The sequence below is a fragment of the Dysidea avara genome, chromosome 4 (assembly GCF_963678975.1).
Source record: "Dysidea avara chromosome 4, odDysAvar1.4, whole genome shotgun sequence".
NCBI lineage: Eukaryota > Metazoa > Porifera > Demospongiae > Dictyoceratida > Dysideidae > Dysidea > Dysidea avara.
Window position 1 is genome coordinate 34,581,357 of NC_089275.1, and position 23,118 is coordinate 34,604,474.

The 23,118-nt window shown below is 37.2% G+C and overlaps 2 protein-coding genes and 1 long non-coding RNA gene across 3 annotated transcripts; 1 reads left to right on the top strand and 2 right to left on the bottom strand.

Moving 5' to 3' along the window:
• Positions 1-501: 501 nt before the first annotated feature.
• On the bottom strand, positions 502-1,506 carry LOC136253790 (NLR family CARD domain-containing protein 3-like). The gene has a single exon (XM_066046448.1). The coding sequence runs from the start codon at positions 1,504-1,506 to the stop codon at positions 502-504; it is 1,005 nt and encodes a 334-aa protein (XP_065902520.1).
• Positions 1,507-1,837: 331 nt separating this feature from the next.
• Positions 1,838-11,332, bottom strand: LOC136253791 (protein NLRC3-like). The gene is made up of 3 exons (XM_066046449.1): positions 11,299-11,332; positions 7,737-7,979; positions 1,838-4,515 (listed from the first exon to the last, which is right to left on the bottom strand). Exons 1-3 carry the CDS (start codon positions 11,330-11,332, stop codon positions 1,838-1,840), a joined length of 2,955 nt encoding a protein of 984 aa, XP_065902521.1.
• A 106-nt stretch (positions 11,333-11,438) lies between these two features.
• On the top strand, positions 11,439-20,694 carry LOC136253279 (uncharacterized). The gene is made up of 3 exons (XR_010700047.1): positions 11,439-11,511; positions 19,521-19,614; positions 20,586-20,694. It is a non-coding gene; the product is annotated as an uncharacterized lncRNA (long non-coding RNA).
• The last annotated feature ends 2,424 nt before the right edge of the window (positions 20,695-23,118 follow it).

Here is a 23,118-nt window from a genome sequence, read left to right on the forward strand (position 1 = left end):
TTTAATCAGTTGCCCCATCAGTGCTGCTGACAATCTCTGTACAGCTATAACTATCTAAACTGCATGTACAGTATATTATACTATGCAAAATGTTTGAGATTGCTCAATAGAAATACAAAGTTGTTCTTGCACCTTCGAGATTAAAAATAGTCATGATCACCAGTATTCCCTGGAGGTACTGTATAACTCTTGAATCCCACCCATAGCTCTGATAATCTGATTACACATTGGTTAATTGCTAGGTGAATACACAGCATTCAAGGACAATCTTACTGTATGATTCCTATGACTTAAGTTGATCTTCCAAGCAACCAAGTGTTCTTATCATTATACACAGGCCAATGAGGCCACTGTGTACAGTATATTGTTGTCTACAATTTGTAACTTTTGACTTTTAAAAGCTTTACTACTATTATTGTGATTAAATGCAATGAATGAAAGGGAAGTCGATGTGTGAACATGGACACAAATACATTATTATATAACATGTACAATATATTGTTACCAGTTGGAAAACTTTAGTTGATTGTCTTCTGCTCTAAGTCTGTTAATCTTTTCTATTTCACAAACAATTTCTGTACATATTCTGTCGTTACTTATTTGTGGTACCCAAATGTTTTTCAAGTGTGATGTGCTTGACAGAATTTTGAAGACAGTTTGTTTTATCACTAGATCACTGAGGGGATTGTCATGCAGCAATAATTCACTTAGAGCTGAATTGTTTGCAAGTGAAAAGGATAACTGTTCTACTGCAGAGTCGTCAAAATTATTTCGACAAACATTGAGGACCTTCAACGTTGTATTTTCTTTTAGAGCACCAAATATTTTATATGCACCCATATTGTGCAGCTTGGTGGATCCCAGGTCTAATAGTTCAAGCGATGAGTTTTCGTTTATAACCTGGCAGATTTTATTGACAGCTTTCTGATTCACAATGCCACTCTGTCTCAATGTCAACTCCTTTAACAGTTTTGTGGATTTTAAGGATGCAACAATTGTTGCTAAATTACCTTCAAATTCATTCCACGACACATTCACCACTTCCAGTTTCTGTTTGTCTTGTAAAGTGCGTGCTATTTCATTAGCTGCCACAGATTTGACTCCATTACTGCTAATATTAAAAACTTTTAGGTTAGGGTGCTGCTTTTGTAGAGCCTTACACAGTTTAATACATCCAAAACTATCTAACTTGTTCATTGAAACATTTAGCACCTCCAGTGAGGTATTACTTTTGATAACTTCAGCAATATCACTTGATGCTTTCATCAGTATCTTATTGGAGCTCATGTTCAATACCTTTAAGGTTGCAATCTTTTGTAGCGCTCTTGCAATTATAATCATACCTTCAGTCTTAAGATTATTTTGTGAAAGGTTTAATTCTGACAGATTTGTTTTGCTAACAAGCATACAGGATAATTCTTGTGCTGCATCTAACTCAATACCATTGTTCTGCAAGTTGAGTACTTTAAGTGTTTTGTTCTCCTGAAGAGATTTGGAAATTACCATAGCTCCTTGTGATAAAATTTTATTTGTGCACAAATTCAGTACTTCCAAACCAATTTTGTTTCCTAGGCTATCAGCTAAGGCTATTGCGGCGACATCGTTGATGCCATTACCTCTCATAATTGTGACCGGGCCTGCGAAAACAGGGCATGTGGGCACAAACTACACCCCATCACTCTACAAGTCATATCTCAGTACTGGAAAAGTATATTTCCATTCTGTAACTTGCATCATGATGCCAATTAAATGCTTACTAAGAACTAAAAATTGCAATGCCATAGCATAATGTTACAAAACGTTATGAGTGATGAAAGTGTGCAAAAGGAGGCAATAATCATGTGCCCACATGGCCTATTATCGCAGGCCCGGTCACAATTAATGATTTTAATCCTGGCATATCTTTGATGGCTTTAGCAAGTTTTTGGACTCCGATAGGTCCCAACTGATTCTGGGAAACATCAACTTCTTGTATCCACGATGCTGCTCCTATGGCAGTTACAAGACTGTCCACAAATTGCTCTTCTTGTGGTAAACACTTTGGAATTTCCAGAACCCTTATAGATGAGTGTAGTCTCAGAAATTTTGCTATCTCCAAATATGTGGAATGCCTAGCAAGAATTTTGTTAGCTGAAATAATTGCTATTTTAGCAGTGCTAGAGACAGATATATTATCAATTACATCATCTGCTGCAAGTTTGGGCTCTGCGAGAGACAAATCTGATAAGCATCTTAATGAAGACAGTTTGGTAACAAGCAATTTAACCATTGATTTGTCTAAGCCAATATGAGATAAGTGTAAAGTGTGGAGGCTAGCGTTCTTAAATAACAGGTCTAAGATTGTTTCCAGATGTTCAACATCAACTGGACAATTACACATGCTAAATTTGCTTAAGGCAGTGTAACATCTCAACACTTCAGCAATGTCATCTCCAGGCTCATTTCTTACATATAGTTGGTGAGATGTGATCCCAACAATGTGCAAAGAAGTAGTAGTAGTGAGTTCTTGTTCAATTTCTTCTGCTACACCAGCTGAAATGTTATTACCATCCATCAATAGCAGTTTTAAACTGGTGTCACTAGATAAATGAGAAGTAAATTTTTTGGCTCCTTCATCACCAAATAGGTTGTTAGAAATGTAAAGTTCCTCTGTCTCACATGATTGTACTAAGTTTGCTATGGCAGGTGCAGCCAATGCAGACAGTTTGTTTCCAGGGTAATTCATAACTTTGATGCGAACTTTGGATTTTGCACTTGAAGCTAATTCCTTCCACAGGATACCACAACCGACATCTTGCATATTGCATTTAGAAAGATCTAATTTCTCCCAATCCAGTAAGTATGACTGAGTTAAAAAGAAACTAAGGGTGACAACATGGTTTGGTAGCAGTGTTTCTCCACTAAGATCAACTTGATTATTCTGCATTGACTCACCTACACTTTTACACATGGTTTCATTTTTGGCTTCCTTAAAACATTGAAAAAGGCGAAGGCGATTTATTTTAACTTGTAATATTCTCTGGTCAATGTGGAACTCTCTAAAAAGTCTACTGGTGATAGAGAACTGGTTCCCAGACAGGAAATGCTTAAATGCAAAAGATCTACCTTGAGTAAGGCCCACATATATGATCCATGTGTTGAGGTATCTTTCATCCCAGAATGTATCTCTGAGGAGATCCAACTGTCTGTCATCAGGTAAGGATTGTATGTAATATGCTGCGAGGTATTCTTGAACTGAAGAATGAGCAAAATTGAAAGACAAGGTTGGCCCATTTGTAGTAAAATGCTGTGTGGCTTGGAGCAAACCAAACCCATGTATGGTTCTCCCAGAGTTTTGCACAATTTCTGGACATACTCTACTAACTTCTTCAAAACTGAAAACCACATGGGCCTTCCTTAAAGCATTGTATGAAAACTGTGCCAGTTTCTGCTTTATAGAGCCCTTGAAAGGATCTCCTCTTTGTGGCTGTTTGTACATCTTTTCATCTTTTATAATATGAAGTGTGATGGTCAAGTCGACAAATTTTTTATACAACTCAGTACGAGATTGAGGAAGATAATTTCGATCATTTTCTGTGAACAACTGGAGTAAAATGGTCAGGTTCAGTGGAATATAGCACAGGCTGTCAACAGTAGGATGACTGTCCAAGTAATTTGTTAGCCTTGCTATGTCATCTGGATTCTTTTCCAATGCTCTCTGGATATAGTCCTGCCTGTCATTGCTGGTAAAGCCTAGTATTTCCATTCGACGATCAGCCTGTCCACACAAAGATCCACAGGCAAAAGAGCGAGATGTAATAACCACACCACATTTAGGCAAAATCTCACACCTGATTATGCAGGAGAGCAAATGATCATTTTGCAGCCCCCCATAAAATTCATCATATCCATCCAATACAATTGTAAGAATTTCTCCTTGTGTTTCTTTTATGTGCCAATAAATCATATCAATTGTCTCTTCGTTCTTGAAGTCACAGAAGAGTGCAACCAAATCTTTTACATGTTTCAATGATTGAAGTCTTGGATCATGAGCATGAAGAAGAAAAAGAAACCTTTTGTGAGTAAGAATCTGTCCTTGGGACCACTGGTAAGCAATTTCTTTGCACAAGTATGTCTTACCAATTCCAGGAGCTCCATCAATTAATATGACTCGTGGTGAGCACAAATCATCTGTAGGTCTAAATATGTCTGCAATATTTTTATTGATGGTTTTGTGTGCTAAGTATTCTGCTGTCAGTTCTGTTGAATTACGCATCATGTTTTGTCTCAGAGATAATAGACGTGATCTTCGAAGCACGTTTGGCATTGTACTAATATTTCCATTTCTCCTAAAACCGGCCATTGCATTAACGGCCTTTGTGGACTTTCCTTTGTTCTTGTGATGGACTAATGCAATGCTAGTGAACAATTCAGGCTTATCTGGCCATAGTGGCCATATTTCCTCATCTGGTCCAGTAAATCGTGTATTTTGATAACGTTCTTTTAGAAGTATTTCAGTATTGGCAAGTTCCATACCTGTAGAAAATATATGTATGTACGTAACCATTACCAAAGAAAGTATGATACCCAATAACAGTCAGATCCAGGAGTAGATTTCAGGTAGGAAACGTCACCAGACTCTAAGTGGGGGAAGAGCTATAGTGACATTTTCCTGATTTATTATAGCAACTCTAAGCTGGCATTATATAGGCTACTTTCAGTCAATAAATTAAGCTGCATTAAAATATGTGAAAATAGTGACAGAGCATATAAGCATAAGAGACCAAAATTTTGATTCAATTTAGCCCTAGTGATGTGTTGCAGTTTGTAAAATTTGGCAAAGCATAGCTAGGTGGAAAATATTTAATTTGATGATGATATTAAAATGGTGCAACCAACAGTGAACTAACTATACTATCAATATTTATCCACACATAAACAGCCAAGCTGTGATAAAATGGTGCGGCCTTCAAAACCCTGGATGAAAGTGTGCATTATCAACATCTATTAGCATTGACATCATTGCAGCCATTTCTTAGCTGCCACCTTTGATTTCACAGCTTTTCACCGAGGCTTTTTACAATGATGATTATTGAAGACAGAGTATTGTATCGCATGTTTTATTTCAATATTAATATTTTTTTAATACAGTATTATTGTAATGTTTTAATAGAGTGCACATTTTTGAGGACTTCTAATAGAACACACATAGAATGTTCTAGAACAATCTAGAGTTTCCATTGGTAGATCTATAAAATTATTAACTTTTACATATTTACAAAGTAGAAAGTGAGGTGAACAAGCGTGATAGTGGTGGTTCAGTGGTTAAGCATTGAGTGTTTAGTATGGAAGTCTCTGGGTTCAAACTCTGGTAAGATTTTTTTGACATTTTTTCATGTCCTTTTTACCTTGTAGTGACTGTTCTATTAGAGTATCTTAACCTCTTGATTTACCAGTTTTTTTGTTTTTGCTCTGTAACGCTGTAGCTGTTACTCTTTTATTTTTCAAGCTATTAAAAGGCACTGCTATGATGGTTAACCTATTTAAATGCTAAATTTGAAGTAATTCCCTTAAGCTGCCCTGTAGTCATGGCAAAAGTTTGATCTTATTTTAAGCAAATAAACAATCCTAGCACCATAGATATGTATGTCAGATTCATTGCAAACTTAGTACATGAATTCACCTTTATACACCCTTTATCTGTACCAAATTTCAAATGCGCGCTTGCATTTTATAGCAATTTTTGCAAAGTGGGTTAAAAGAATAATTTAGGCCCCTGTAGACCAAGAAAGAAAAAGAAAGGAATAAAACTATGTAGAAAATTTTGAAACTTTGGCTACCCATATCTTCTCACAAATGGCTTTAGTGAATTTATTCAAACTTGCTGTGTGATCTAGCCTACCTGGAGAATAGCTTAAATGCAAAAATGGTGTGCTTTGGAGAAGGGGAAATATATATGTAGGTGTTAAAATTGTGTTTTCTTTCTTCCTGTCAATATATATACATGATGTGATGCACCAGCTTTCGTAGCCGTACACATTTCATGATACACATGTATATCTGATAGTTCACTGACGTAAGTGTATACCATAATAAAATTGCACATATGTATATTTTATGTGCTCATGTTTCAATATGTTATTTAATGGTGTTATTATGGGCCTGAAAGTTACTCAACGATGTATATAAAAATTCAGTGTTACTGTCTAGTTTTCATAGACCAATTTCAACCCATTAATTGTGCTTTGGCAACTCCTTGTTGTGAAGAAAACATGTGGCAGTACCTAAGTGTGGTGCTTCACTACTCATAAACATTGCTAAGGACATAATGTCATGATCAACTAATGTGGTGAACATTATATGTTTTGTATTGTCTATGAGGAAGTTTGTTCTTTATGGTCAAAGTTCCATGGAATGTATTGGTTTAAAGCATTAATATTGCGCATAAATACTTAGCTGCTACAGTGCAACTTCTCTTATCCAGGCAGTCTAATACATCATGACCACCGTCCATATCTCAGAAATGTTTTAAACTAAGAATTGCATGCTATTATGCTAAAGTGATTACAGGTAATATTGTTATTGCTATCTACCATATAACGGGTTACTTTCGAAGCAGAAAATTTTGCACGAGAAGCAAAATCTGAATTTCAAAGGATTTTAATTTCGAAGAATGCATATTTTGAAGTCTGGGAGAATTTCAAATAAATGGAAATTCGCTTCACAAACTATGAAGATAGCTACGTGAAAAACTGATTACTGATAGAATAATCCCCACTCCTGTGCACTGGAGAGAAGACTGGGGAGTCTCGAGTGGAGTAAATTCACTAGCTTTATCGCTCTCGATAGTATACCATAGAGTCTAAAGCATATGGCATCGATTCCCATTCTGGATCACCTGTTTTCTGGTTATTGGCACAGTAATGATAAAGTTTACCCATTATCATCAGTAATAACTGAGCTAAAGTTCGAAGAATACACAAGCGAATAGCCAAAAGTTGGGTCATCGCTTTCACTTGTGGGATTTATTTTCAAATAGAAGGACCTCTTCGAAATATCCAAAATAAAAATCCTTCGAAACTGAATTACCAGCTAGCTATATGGTAAGTGGGTCGAGGGGGAAGTCACTACAGAGCATTCATGGTCACACCCTGTGCTGTAAAAATGCATTATCAACTAGCAGCCAAGTGGTTGTTTTTATTAGTAGAATACACAAGGTAAACAGCAACCTTTTGGCTCCCTTCTTGTGCTTTCATCTTAGGGATGCCATGACATAGAAATTTTTATGTCACATGTTTATGTCATGACATGTCATATGTCATGACATAATTAAAGTAGCTTTTACTTATGAAGTTGTATAGCTATTTTGATTCAAACATGCAAATACATCAACTTAAACATCAGCAATATTAACTATGACATCAACAACCAACATTGCTCATATTTATTTGTCAATTTTCTTATATTTATTGCATCAAAGTTGACGAAAATGAATCGAAAAGTGTGGAGTTATTTATGTCATGACATAAAGAAGCCTATGTCATATCATATCATGGAGCTTTATGTCATGACATGTCGTATGTCATGACTATTGCGGCATCCCTATTTCATTTAAACCCCATATGACTAATAAGCACATAACCTATATATGACTGGAGGTCCCAGGATAGTAGAGATCTGGATAAGAGAAGTTCAACTGTACCATATTTTGTATATAGTCAGTGGGAACAGGTAGCTATGTGCTTAAATTTCCTTACGTTCAGCCTTTGTTGCAGATTCCACAGCTTCTGCTAACTTTGACCATGATGCACTTGGAGTGGTTTCAAGCCATATATCCAACATATGATAGAAACACTCTTTGCAGTTCCCAGGAACATCCTTGTCAATTACTCTCAAATCTTCAGGTGGAATCTTAAGAAAAGCTCCAATATCTTTCCAATAACTTGCAAAGTGAGGAATAACATTTTCAAACAGTTCACCGAGTTCTGGTCTCTCAGCACCTACATAATACCATTATTACACCTTCTGTAATGGGCAAATTTGCATGAATTAGCCACATTAGACTGTATGCAGTACATTATGTCTGTCTCCTCCATTAAAGTACATAATAATAATGTAAAGATAATATTTTTAGTAATGAGCTGGCTGTGGACAGGATATACCATATTAGTCCACTAAATGATATGTCTACATATTTAGATTGGAGTGTGTGGGTAGAGGCAGAGAAACTCTATGGTCTCCTAATGTGAAAGGAAATATCTTTTGTCTGGTAAGACCTTATTTTAGGTACATGCCATACAACTACACACATCACCACGTTACACTTTGGTCAACAGGGCAAGATAAAGATTGTCTCACATACATAGACATGGCTAATTATTTGACATCCCAACATCCACAAATTTTAAATTACAAAAATCTGCATTAACTTCCTAATACAGTAGAACCAGACACGAGAGTGTAAATAACATGTAATTTAACTGGTGGTCGATCACTACTGCATTATCATGAAGATGAAAACTTGGTATAGGGTTTGTCAATATCAGTGGAAGCGCTAAATGTCACAATGGTGATATTGTTTTAGCATGTGTGTAACGTTTTACATAATATGTTTCAAAGATGATGTAAAGCAGTGGTTGGATATAGCATATAAAGACACAACATGTATGACTGTTCCAGAAAAGATTCTAGAAAAGACATAGCTAAAATCTTTGTTGATTATTCCAAAGACATGCAGTGTAGCTAGCTATAAATATGCTGTTAGAAGGTAGGTAGGTATTTACACTATAGTTTTAACTGCTGCAGGTAGTTACTTTGCATGCTTTCTTGGGTTCAGTGATTTTCTGATGCCAAGTTGAATGACTTATAGAGAGTTGATGCCTCAAATGTGCTTTGGGCATTATTATGGTATGTACTCCCTCTTCATGCGTTTATACATAAATGTTACTATAGCAACATAACAGTATAGTAACTACCTTTGTTTATCACAAAAGTATAAAAAGTTCACTGAGATCAAACAAATCTCAAACAAATCTTAAGTGTAAGCAGTGACTTTCAAGCAGTGCATACTAGCGGCTACATAGATGTAACCATGCACACATTACTAGGTGGTTAAGGCTATTAAACTTCTGTGGCTATAGGCTAGCCAGGGAATATTCTGGCCATTTGATTATAACACTAGCTAAACACTTCACTCATGCCAAAGTATACAGAGTATATAAGCAGTTAGCTAAGCTGTATGTATATTTCTGAGACAACATTTTATAGTCATACTGCATGAATTCTCTATCTTGATGTTATGCGGTTAGCTAGTCGGTAGGGGGTACTACTGAGAGCGCGGAACACATAGACGCATAGAAAGCCAATAATAATGTATGCCATGTGACTAGTTATACTATGGCCTTCGTTAAAACCCGGAACGGACCGGACCGGACCGGAACTGAATTTTATTGTTGAGGAGCGCGTATCCAACTAAAATAAATTTCGTTGCGCTTGCAAGGGATACAGGACGTGGACTCTGTTCTTCATTTGCACTCAGGGCACGATTGTCTACTGATATCCAGAGTGGCTGATGGCGATTTCGAAGCAAATATAGTCGTATACTGGTATTTATACAAGTTTGCGAAGCGGAAACGTAGCGTATTACAAGGACTGGATACTCTCACCGCAGCTAACAATGGTGGCGAGATACAAGCTAGCTACTGTAAGACTGATCACAAATAATATACCTGGACTGATCTACATACCGTACGCAAGGAAATTTATACGCGAGAGAATCTGACGAATCGGGTTTGATTAGTCAAAATTTTCTTAAGTCTAAATTTCCTTGCGTAGCTACGGTATGTATACAGATCAGTCCAGTTAGCTATATTATCTATGACCAGTCTTGGCTAGCTTGTATGTCGCCGCCATTGTTAGGCCACTCCCAATTGGTAATTATGTTTCTGGTCAACCGCCCGCATCCTTTTTTGGAGAATGTTAAATTTCAGAAATACACGAGATACATGGGTAAAATGCCCGAATCAGCTTTTTGAAAAACCTGGATTTCAGAAACAAATATTGGGCTGCAACAAGTATGCTAAATCTAACCATAATTTGTATTTTATCAGTGAAAACCTGCAAGAAATGGACAATTCATAGGCGGCGGAAAGGGGGGGGGGGGGCTAAAGCCCCCCCTCAGAATGATATCACACCGAAATTATCTTTCTTGGAGTGGGGCTGAAAACCGTGATAAAGATCGAGATACTCTAATAGAGCAGTCACTCTAATAAAGTAGTCAGTGTGTAGCGAGCTATGTAAGGATTTTTATGTAGTTTATCAGCTAGAAATGGTAGCTGGTAGGTGGAAAACTCTTGTCAGTTGGTTGTGACTTTTTTTTTTGGTCTCACCTTACCAAACTATAGAAATAAGTCTGGGTCAGCCCAGCCCCCCTCATATCAACTACTTCCTCCGCCGCTGATGGACATAGTGCATAGTACAGTTCGATATACTCTAATAGAACAGTCAGTAAATCACAAAAGTACTCTAATTGAGCAGTCACTTCATTGTTGCTGAATTCCGCCCGCCCGCACCTACACTGTTAAAAATAAAGAGTAACCACCACTCTGAGAGTTCCCAGTGTAGGGAGGATTTAACACCTCATGGAGAGTAACCAACCCTCTGAAGAGAATAACCATTACTCTGAAGAGTAAGCGACACCACCTTCAGAGCATGTGTTACTCCCCAGTTACTCCTTTAGAGTAATGGTTACTCTCCAGGGGTGTTAATCCTCCCTACACTGGGAACTCCTTGAGAGTTGTGGTTACTCTTCATTTTAACAGTGTAGGACTCATTTTCAAAGGACCAGAAACATAATTACCAATTGGAGTGGCCTTAGCTACGGTGAGAGTATCCAGTCCTTGTAATACGCTACGTTTCCGCTTCGCAAACTTGTGTATATACCAGTATACGACTATATTTGCTTCGAAATCACCATCAGCCACTCTGGATATCAGTAGACAATCGTGCCCTGAGTGCAAATGAAGAACAGAGTCCACGTCCTGTATCCCTTGCAAGCGCACCGAAATTATTTTAGTTGGATACGCGCTCCTCAACAATAAAATTCAGTTCCGGTCGGGTCCGGTCCGTTCCGGGTTTTAACGAAGGCCGTTATACTATATAGATTGACATGCAGCAGAAGAAGTTAATCAGTAAAGTTATCTACTGACTTGCTTGTCTTCTTACCTGTAGCTAGCTAACTTACTCCCAACTGAAATTATGATAGTATAGACTAGCTACTACAGTACTAGCTACAACATGTTACATGAATATTTCGCTTACCTTTGCTAGTGCTCAATCGTTGCAGTTCATCCATCGATAGTTTTATACGAGGTTTAATATACACTGAGTAAACCGACTGGTGGCAACCTTTTATACCCGTTTCATGACGGAGAAATCCCGCGTGTTGTACATTGCAATCACGTGACTTTAGTGCCCACCCCTGGATCCCCTCGATCTTCCCCCAGCACTTCTTTGTAATATAATTATCACCAGGTAAGTGAATGTTCTTTGTGTCATATTTGTTTGAATTTGTAGCGTTTATAGCCCAGGTGTTGAACTGTACGACTGATTATGATTAAGGTAAATGCGGGTATTTCCGGACACTCTTTGATAAAATCGCTCTACCATTGCACTCACAACGAGTTAAGACAAACTCTAGGAATCATTGTAAAGCCTATCTTATGGTGCATCTGCAGTACAAATTTCGTTTCGATACAATCAACTGCTGAGGAGTTATAAACCGAAACTTAACAGCGTGTAAAAATGCAACATGCGACTATTTCCGGACACTTCGAATAACAAGCCTTCCACAGGTTACCAATCCTCTTTCACAAGTATGGAGACAAAGTATCACTCATCTGCAGCTTATAAATCAAGTAGAAAGTTCATACCATTTGGAAGAAAGCAGCAGTGCGTATTTTTAAAAGTATATGTAATTTGCGAATATTTTCTTTGTATTTCAACCGAACAGCTGCTGAAAAATCAACTGCCACTCCGCCAGTGCAGCATGGATTCTTATAATTTTTGGTATGCAATTAGCCAAGGGTATGATCTTTCTATAACTCTTTGAAAATCGAAAATATGAACTAGGGCCGACTAACATTTTCAAAGTTTTTGAACAAAATTTCTACCCATGATTGCGCTACAAATTCGTGTCAAACGTCGGGGTGGAATAACGGATTCGCTTCAATTTTGGTTTGTAGATAGTCCATAGGACACTGCATTAGCATACCAAATTATAGGCCCAGGGATTCTACCATTGTTGAGAACGACCTAAGTGTCCGGAATTAGCAGCTGTCTGGAATTACCCGCACTTACCTTATGATTAAATATGGGTAAACTAAGGCAATTAAAGCCTGTATACCCGATCAATGCATTAACATTATACAAAAGTAAATCTAATATCTAATAAACAATTATCTAACAGCGATTTAAAAGTGTTAATTGAAGAACTTTCTACAACAGAGGTAGGTAAACAGTTCCAATCATTAATCACTCTGTTAATAAAGTAATTTGATCTGTATAACAATCTTGAATGTTGCTTGAACAATTTAAACTGGTGCCCCCTGGTAGTAGTAGTGGAGTAGGTGTATAGATTAGTAAAGTCAGAGCTGAAGTAGTCGTTAAGAATGTTGTATAGAAAAATTGAATCACCCCTCTGGCGTCTATACAACAGTGATGTCTTGTAATGATGGGAGGAGACAGGTAGCTTACATTTGGAGATGTTAAATTTCAATTGCCAGAGTTGTGACTATCTGTAAATGCGATTTAAGTAATCCTGTAATGTAACATAGTCTTCTTCGTTTCTTATCACATGGAAAATCTTTGTATCATCTGCAAACATGAACACAGGGCTAGACACAATTGAAGGAATGTCATTAACAAACATAGTGAAAAGTAAAGGGCCTAACACAGATCCTTGAGGGACACCACTGGAGACTGGAGAGGAACAAGACTTATATCCATTCAATACAACTTACAGTTTTCTGTTAGATAGGAAATTCTTAACCCATTCTAAGAGATTGCCTCAAATGTCAAAAGAAGTTAACTTTTGCAATAAACGTTGGTGTGGGACAGTATACGCTTTCTGAAAATCTAAGTAGATTACATCAACACAATAGCCATTATCCAAGTACTGAGTAAGGTAATCCAATACCTGCAATAACTGGGTAGAGCATGATCTTCCTGACATAAAGCCAAATTGATAAGGAGAAATTAGATTGTTTGTGAATAGATGACTTAGTATATGATCTTTAACTATAGACTCCATCCACTTACCAAAGATGGATGTTAAACTTACTGGTCTGCAATTACTAGTAAGATTCTGTAGACCTTTCTTATATTGATGTTACATTGACACTTTTCCAGTCTGTTGGTAAAGTACCACTACTATATGACTTGTTGAATAAAATGGACAGTGGCACTAAATAGATTCACTTACAGATTTAATTATGGATATAGGCCAACCATCTGGTTCAGTTATTTTGCAAATTCATTAGTTTGTCGTAGACTACTGCAGGGATGATTTCAATAGAGTCAGCAATAAGAGGAGAAATAGCTGAGTCAACTGTAGGAATTGTGGTGGTGTCCTCACAAGTAAAAATAGAGGAGACAAAGTCTAGTTGCCATTTCAGAGTCAGAGCACATAATTAAAATGCTTTCGGTCTAGACTTCACACCTTGCACTAAACTCTTTTCATAATCCTTTCTAAGATTACGAGTTAGGTTTCTAAATTGGTTGTTAATTGATTTAAAGTTGGATAGATCAGCAGAGGAACAAGTTAAGAGATATACTTCTTCCATAACTGGTTTTTCTTCCTTTTCAAACAAAACACTTCAGAGTTACAATACAGATTTTCTTTCTTTCTGCTTGTAGGTGGGAACACATTTATCAAAGGCATCCTGAAAAATGGACTTAAATTGCAACCAAGCATCATTGGTATTAAGAGAATCTAGCATGGACACCCAGTCAATATCACTAAGAATTTGCTTCATTATATTAGGTCAATGTTTGCTACTCTGCTATTATACTTAATGTTATCAGTCTTCTTAGGCTCTGAGTAACACAATAAAAATAATTATATCAAATTGTATACAAATGTGGTCACTATTGCCCAATGGTGGAAGATAGGATAGATTATTAATCATGTCCTGCTCATTTGTAAAACCTAAGCTTGGAGACTCATCTTACCTGATTCTTGTAGGTTCGGTAACATGTTGGAATAAGAATAAGTAGATTGTTGTGATTTGGTGAGCAGTAATTGATTAGGTATATCCGTGATCACGATATACCGTCTATAGACAATATAAAGCGTACTGTCTAACTATCGCGATTTTCCAAGTTCTTGCCATTGTCCATGTAAGCGCACTCCTTTATATGCTTTATATGGTACGTATATAACCTTTATTCTGTGGCTGTCGAGTTGCTGCATGTTTAAGCTTCTATGAGTGTACAGTAGATGACACTGTAAGTCTGCTGTTAAACAACTGCTCACGCACATGCATCACGTTTTGCTACTCTGTACGTTTTGTCCAATCATAGATAATATACCCCCCTGGATTGGAAACTAGTAAGCGCCACTGGTTACAGGCTGGTTTCACACCCCCTTCAATAACAAGACAAGTTTCTCTGGGCAAAACAAGACTCACCACTGGTAAAGGGTTCTTTCTCAAGATGTTTGGAAATCAACAGTAAGTTTTGAGGCAAAATGGCTCTTTATTGTGCAAACGGTAGAAACAATACTGAATGAGAGATGTGATGGTTTGGACACATTCAAGGAAAACACCGAAACCCTGTATGCTATACCATTTGCACCCAGAACAGTTAACATTGCATTATTTGATGACTTTGTAATATAAAGTTTGTAGCAATAATTATGCTGTTTAGAATCACAGAGTAAATGTGCTTCCTGTTTTGCCATAAAATACCATCTCAGAAACCTGCCAAAGAAGTTATTATTAGCCAAGGCTATTCTTTATAGCATATACATGTAAAACCTTGTGATACTTCCTTTTTCTAACTACAGCACTTAATTTAGCCAAGAGTGTGCTTACCCCAGAGCATGTAATCCACCATTGTAAGACTTCTAACCAAAAGTGACGTGAAGTGGTCAAACTTACCAAAACAATTATCATAACAACACCACAAGTCATTCTTGTTACAAAATAAAGTCATTACAGCCACAGTTAAGCTGTAATAGGATTAAATTTGTAGAGGCACAAAACCAGCCTAAGGACATGTACTGGTTCTTGTACAAAGTCTATGCGCGTGCAGCACAGTTTCCAATCCGGGGGGGGGGTAAATTATCTGTGGTCAAATCCAGCCATTATCAACAGTATAATTTTTTTCACAGAATTCAAAGTTTTACCCTTAATTAATCATTAAAATGATGCATTATCTGCTTTTTATCCCTTTCACAACCTCAAGTTGGTCAAACAAGCTGATTCAAAAAACCTTGTCATTTCTTGTGATTCCCTTGTCCAATAACAAAATACATACATGCATTTCGTACTATATACAGAAAACACAAAAGTACATGCAAGCATTAGCACCCATAATATCTACAGCACATTATGCAATGAAAGAAAGTGCGTCGATTGCCCTATACAATGCCACCCGTACTGTGGTTTTAACAATACCACAGTGTCATTTATTCATTGTTGATTAAGGCATAATACGCACTCCATACAACAGTCTATTGGAGAAATTAATTACAGAGGTGGAAGTACAACCTGGTATCCTCAACCAAATCCGATAAACTTGGTATCATTTTATGTATTGAAGCGTACTGATTAAATAGTTACCCATAGAGAGTCTTAACTGGTAATCTTACAGAGAAGGTTTTCCCATCATTTATTTAAGTACTGATGATGCATAATTCACTAGAACAAGGCTCTTTCTGCCCTTGTCTCAGAATAAAATCTAATACACCATGGGACTCACCTGACATCAAGGAATCTGATAAATCAAGCTGTGTTTCTGTAAACTAAAGTTATGGCGGTTTGTTGATGAAGTGTGTAATTTTTACCCAAAATGAGCAAAAAGCCTAGCGGAATCTGGTAAATGACATTAGTTTTAATATGAAGAACTTGGAAAATGATAGTGAGCAACACACTTGTACAGTACTTGATACATTGAAATATCTAGACTACCAGTAGCACCGATACTGATTTTGAAATGGATTTTGCCTTTTGTACTGAGTCACTTACCTTGCCCTAAAATGTATGCGTAATCTCCTTTGATGTCTGGAAGCTTATAATGAGGTTGCTATCTAGAATAGAAACCTGCGGCGTGGTTACTAACTAGTTATTAACCTGTAGTCTATCCAGTAGTTTGTTTACTATGTTAAAATTGGCAAAGCCAAAAACTAAATATCTGTACTATTACATGTACTGTAGTTTACTTACTGTACAAGATAAGGCCTGGCATTATTGGCCACATTGATGTACTAATGATATGATGTGGCACTATCATTTCGAAGGATGAATCTCAATACTAGCAGCCACAGTCCACTTTCTGTTGCTTTTTCTTTGCTTACTTCTCTCAGGCACATTTTCTAAACTGCTTAGTAACATCGATTTAAAGTCCCTCAGATGATTTGGACTTGGCTACCCACAATTAATTACCTCGGCCTATGAACACGGTAATTAATTTGTGGGTAATTCTTACCCACATTCTCTCTAAATAGCATAGAAAGTTTGTTGGCTTGTTCAAATTACAGGTATAATTAAAATAAAATAAATGTCAACTGACTGGAGATTTTGACATCTATACATTGCCTGGCTTTTGATGATGGTGATTTGTTGGGTCAATAATAGTATAATAGGTTGATCAAATCTCCTATAGAAACTCTTCTAAGGAGACAGGGCAATTTGACAAGTTTCTTTGGTCTAGTACTAGAGAATTCGACAATAAAATTTCTCAAATCCCGTATGACTTGGGGGTGGGGCATGACATTGATAGATGGCAGGTAAATCATAGGTAGGGCTTGTCACACTCCACAACTAAAGGCCTGATTTTTAAAAAGTTCAGTTGTAAAAACATCCATGATGTTATTGAGTGAGCTACAGATAAATGTGTTTTATTTACATCTGTTTCCATGACACCCCTTATCTTTCTGTAGTGACATTCACTAAGGAAAAGGTAGTGAAGGTCACTAAAATAAATAGTGAGTATTGTGGCAGCCATTAGTAGTGACCTTTAATACATTTAGTAGTGACCTTCACCACTTTGTTTTTATAGCAAAGATCAAACCATGTGGTTTACTGTGTGATCATGACCTGTGTTGTTTTAGCTGAACCACTGCATGTACATGTATGTACTTGTGCATTAGTAATGACTTATGACATTTGTCAATCTGTCACTCTAATCTCTTATACATATATAGCAATCTTAAGAGCTGTTCATGTGTACTAGAATGATGTCAAATCATAAACTTGTGTACTTGTCTCTTCCTTTTACTACAGTACCTGGTAATGTGATCAATTAGTCAACAATTCAGATTTCCATATTTGCCATAATAACCATAATAGTGCATGGTGCAGTTATATAGGAAAATGTGTACATAGAAAGATAGCTAGGTCTGTTTGTTACTTCTGCAGTTGAGTGTACCTAGCATAGTAAATACGTAGACCCATACCCACCACATGTGCATGCATACATGCACACACATACACACACACATTCACAGATGGATGACCTAGATCCTGCTTTTGTCCTAGAGGTTTGTCTGCCCTCCTGGAGATTCACTTGCCTGGCTTAAAGGAAGTAGAGGTGCACCGATATTGATATTGGTGGTATTGGTGAAAATTTGACTTTCTAGCAGATATGAGCAGATATTACACATAAGTACTGTAATTGTCCAAATTATTGGTTAATTGACTTGGTAGCACAATGGTTAAAGTGTGAGTCTCAAGTTGCAAAGGTTTTCATGATGGGCAGGGTTCAAATCCTCATTTGGACACATTTTTTTTCTTTTTTACACACCTTTTTATCACCACCTTTTTACAATTCTTTGTTTTTTCTTTACATAAGTTTTAGTGACCACCTTTTAAGTTTTTTGCCAACACTTATTGTAGTGTTCATACTGAAAATCTTTTATGTTCAGGTATCAGTATCGGTATCGGTATCGGAATTGATAATATTTGTAGCCAACATATAGGTTATTGGTATGTTGGAAAATTTCCATATCGGTGCACCTCTAAAAGGAAGTCTTTGTAATGGGTTATTCAGTGTCACCTGGCTGGGTGGGTAGCCTCTATGGGGTTGGGATGACTGTTGGACAGACAGCAAAGGTGGTCTGAATCCTGTAGAAGGAATACTTGAGTATATGCATAATGTAATGGCCTGTTGTGGGCTTGCAAGGTATCCCCTGATGCTATCTGGTCTCCATCACATGGTATTACACTGGAACCTGGTATATCATGCTAGGTACACCACTGAGATAAAATGAGATGGGCAGTTTCCCCCTTTGCCTTTCCCCCTATTTCTCTGCCCCATCATGCACACTGCCACATGCACATACACCAGCACATTATGTGTGTGTAATCTTTGCATGTGTTAAACTATTAATATTGTTTGACTATAATTGGGTTGGAGTATGAATGCATACATCATGACCGTCTCATGATTTCATGATTTCTTTTCTCATGATCTCATGATAATTATTTACATAATTATGATTATCAGTTTGTGTAGCCACACTGTCTGCCTGTTCTTTCACAATCCTGGTTTAGTTAAATTTCCCTCTATACAAGGAGTTTCCATGCTTTTGGTTTCCCACCATTTTATATATAAAAGACTATCCCATTTATGTTTGTACTAAAGTATTTGTGAACATGCATGTTTTCTTTCTTGCGTTCCTGCTGAATTGTAGCTACTACCAGCTACTGTTGTGATGATAATGCCATTTGCAACTACATGTATGCCACATCCACTGGTCCTTAATAGACCACTTTATCAGGAGCTATGGAATGGTAATTGGATAATAAATTAGCTATTGCATAATCACTGGAGTACTCATTACAAGAAATGTACATTTCTGCACATTTGTCAAAAAGCGTTGTTTGTTGTATTAGAGTATTTAAATACTTGCACAATAACCTATAGATTTAACAAGTTTTTTCTAGCTACCATAATAATTATTACATGTGTAGCATATAAGGGGTTGGGAGGGTTGGGTGGGGCGCCCACGCACAAGAACACGTAAAAGTAAAATAGCTGGTGATAAGTTTCACACAAAAGGCAAGGCGTCTTTATTATATCGCCACTACTATGAATTACTTTGTGGGTCATAAATTTGAAAGACAAACGGAATCACAAATTGTCCTGCCCACGCACGATGTATGCATCCAGCAGTGGCGTAAAGATGCTATAGTGACGGTCTGGGATGTGTTTTTCTTTATGAAATGCCTAGTCCTACGTTTGTTTGTTTGTTTGTTTGTTTGTCCATAATTTTGTTTGCTTTACTGTGCCAATTTATTATGCTTATTCTAATTATTTAGTACAATGTTGTAATTTTAACTGATAAGTGCGAGAGGTGAGGATGGTGATCTCTCAATGCCCCTTCAAAAATGGTGACCCATGCAAATATATATGGTGAGTGTGTAAATTACAAGCATGTATGTCAGAGTTCATGTAGCTATTTCACATACGACATGACTACATTCAGAGTATAAAACATTGCTAGTTTAACTTGTACTTCACACGGATATGATTTTTGTTATTAAAGAAGTTGTCAGGGGTGTAGAAACAAAATTACTATGTACAAAATAGCCCTGTATACACGTACTTGAAATAAGGTGTTAATAGAAATGAATTGTGTGCTGATTTAAATGCAGTGTGTGTGTGTGTGTGTGTGTGTGTGTGTGTGTGTGTGTGTGTGTGTGTGTGTGTGTGTGTGTGTGTGTGTGTGTGTGTGTGTGTGTGTGTGTGTGTGTGTGTGTGTGTGTGTGTGTGTGTGTGTGTGTGTGTGTGTGTGTGTGTGTGTGTGTGTGTGTGTGTGTGTGTGTGTGTGTGTGTGTGTGTGTGTGTGTGTGTGTGTGTGTGTGTGTGTGTGTGTGTGTGTGTGTGTGTGTGTGTGTGTGTGTGTGTGTGTGTGTGTGTGTGTGTGTGTGTGTGTGTGTGTGTGTGTGTGTGTGTGTGTGTGTGTGTGTGTGTGTGTGTGTGTGTGTGTGTGTGTGTGTGTGTGTGTGTGTGTGTGTGTGTGTGTGTGTGTGTGTGTGTGTGTGTGTGTGTGTGTGTGTGTGTGTGTGTGTGTGTGTGTGTGTGTGTGTGTGTGTGTGTGTGTGTGTGTGTGTGTGTGTGTGTGTGTGTGTGTGTGTGTGTGTGTGTGTGTGTGTGTGTGTGTGTGTGTGTGTGTGTGTGTGTGAGGGTGAGTGAGGGTGAGTGAGGGTGAGTGGGGGTGAGGGAGAGAGAGAGAGAGAGAGAGTGAGTGAGCGAGTGAGATGAGTGCTTGCTTGCTTGCTTCTTCTTCATACTATTGTTTGTACGTGTGACCAGTGCCTGCATTCATGCATTCATCTGTTATTAATGTCTGCCATAAAATAATGTAATTTATTCCCCAATAGGTTCCTGAAGGCTACTGATTTGCAGCTAAACTGACAGCCATTAGATTGATTATAACTAATTATTTATTAATTTTAATTATATGTGATCACGTCATCCCAATATAATAATAATGTATGTATAGTCCTGTCTAAATGGGTTTGCTGCAAAGGAGAGACGCTAAACTACTGGAATCAAGTTTTCTGTATTGGGCGGCCAGGACCGAGTGCCGCCAGAAATATTAAAAGCTAGACGGTGTGGAGAAAGTAATAACTGAAAACCAGGATCTATCCTTTGTTAACAGAGACGAGATTATGTGCAAACGAAGATGATAAGGAGCTAAGTCTCTTGGATACAGACCCATGTAAGTTCGTGTTGTACGTAGTGTATTGTGTTTAAAACCTATGCATTTCCTAAAGAGTTTTAAAATTTAGTTTCCAGCCTTAGACCACCTTCAATCCGACCATTTAAGGTACTGCATGTGATTTTATGGTGCAGGTATTACTTTCAATGCAGAGCCAAGTTAATGTTTAACCTGTAGCTGTAGAATCCCATTCAGCACTGTATATTGTTTTCGCTTCTCAAATATCAGGCCTACAACCCCTGATTTCTTACAATGTATGGCAGATGGAAAGCCTTTTTGAAAAAAAAAATGCTATTATTTGGCCTATGCTTTGCCACAGGTCTGTTCAATAATGCAGTTATGATATAGGGATAACTGATGAGGTCAATCAGAGCCTTGCTCATTACTTGTATGGGTGCAGTCAGTGGCAATGATTTGTAGCATGATAATAATAAACACTCCTTTATCACCCTGATAAAGTGATCTGAGACATTGAAAATACTGTTTTACATCAGTAAGGGAAACCATTGAACACATAACAGCAGTGTAGTCATAATGCTTGCTGCACTGTGATCATTTTGATTTGAGTACTTGTAGTTCATCTTACACTATGACTTTTGATAAAATTCAACCTTTATTCCTACTGACACTCACATTAGCATTGCCACAGACCACACAGGATAGCAGTTTAAGCCAAAATCAATGGAGTGCATATTTTCTAAACCACACATTGGTTTCCATACAAATTTGTATGTTGTTCAAAGTGTCTCACAGACGTACAGTTCCTTGGATTGAAATGAAACTTGGACACAAGGTTCACCACTTATAGTGCTACCGATTGGCACAGACAGAGCATGTCCATAGGTGAAGATATGGCTTCAAGAATGTAGTACATGTTGTGGTGAAGAATAAGCCTGTTAGTCACAGAACCACTTGCTGAAAAGATCCTAATTTATTAGTATCCAGCCCTACAAGCCATAATCAATCCTTAATGACAGTGCAGTAAAGATCAAAATTAATAATGCTATACTCCCATTCTGTTACTAGATATGTTACTATATACTTTGCCGGGGCCTGTAACTTTCTGTTGTAAGACATTGCCAGTCCTTAATTAAATTCCTTATGCCTTTAAATAAAGTAGTCTATTGGCTATCACATTTAGGGAAAATATATTTTTTACTATGTGGTAGTTATGTTTATTTTTTTGAATGCATAATTTTGTATTAGTATGCAGATGTACATACATATTTTACTGTAGGTGATAGTAGGCCAGTATAAGCATACTACAATAATTTTAGTCTTTGCTTGTACATAAATGCATTGTACATAGCTCCTTAGATCAATACTCTCTAATAGAACAGTCACTTTATAGTGAAATACTCTAATAGAGCATTCACAGATTAAAATTTTCCAAGATAATTGTACGAAATGTTGCTAACCTAGGAGTATAATGCAAGCATAATGGGAGCACTGAAGAGCACAAAAGGTGGGAATTTTGGGAGTTTCATTTCGGGCAAAATTTAGAGCATATTGACTCGCCTAACTATAGATTTAGGATCTTTTAGGCCACGTTATATTGCTTGTACAATATCTTTGTTTTCCTCAAGTATACCACAACAACAACATAATAATAATATAGACGTAGCCATGTGGTTATGATATCATAGTTACATGGTATCTGAATATTTATTATTTACTATTCATTATGCTATTATGTATGATAATAATAATAATTATGTATGTTAATATGCATGCGGACAGTATTTCTACATTCATAAGCCTTTTTGCATCAATAAAGTAGTAGTACATTACTATCTAAGAAATGGGTCACACATGCATGATCATGATATTGCAAATCTGTAGCTAATTACTTGGATGTGTGTGTGCTCACGCATGTGTGTGTTATGGGCAACTAATCAGTTGCCCCATCAGTGCTGCTGATAATTAATCTGTGTACAGTTACGACTATCTAAACTGCACGTGTATATACTGTGCAAAATGTTTGAGATTGCTCAATAGAAACACAAGGTTGCTCTTACACCTTTAAGATTACAAATAGTGTGATCACCAGTATTCCATGGAGGTACTAACTCTTGAATCCTACCCATGGCTCTGAAAATCTGATTACACATTGGTTAACTACTAGGCTACTAGGTGAAGGCATAGCATTAGGGACAATCTTACTTTATGATACCTATGACTCAAGTTGATCT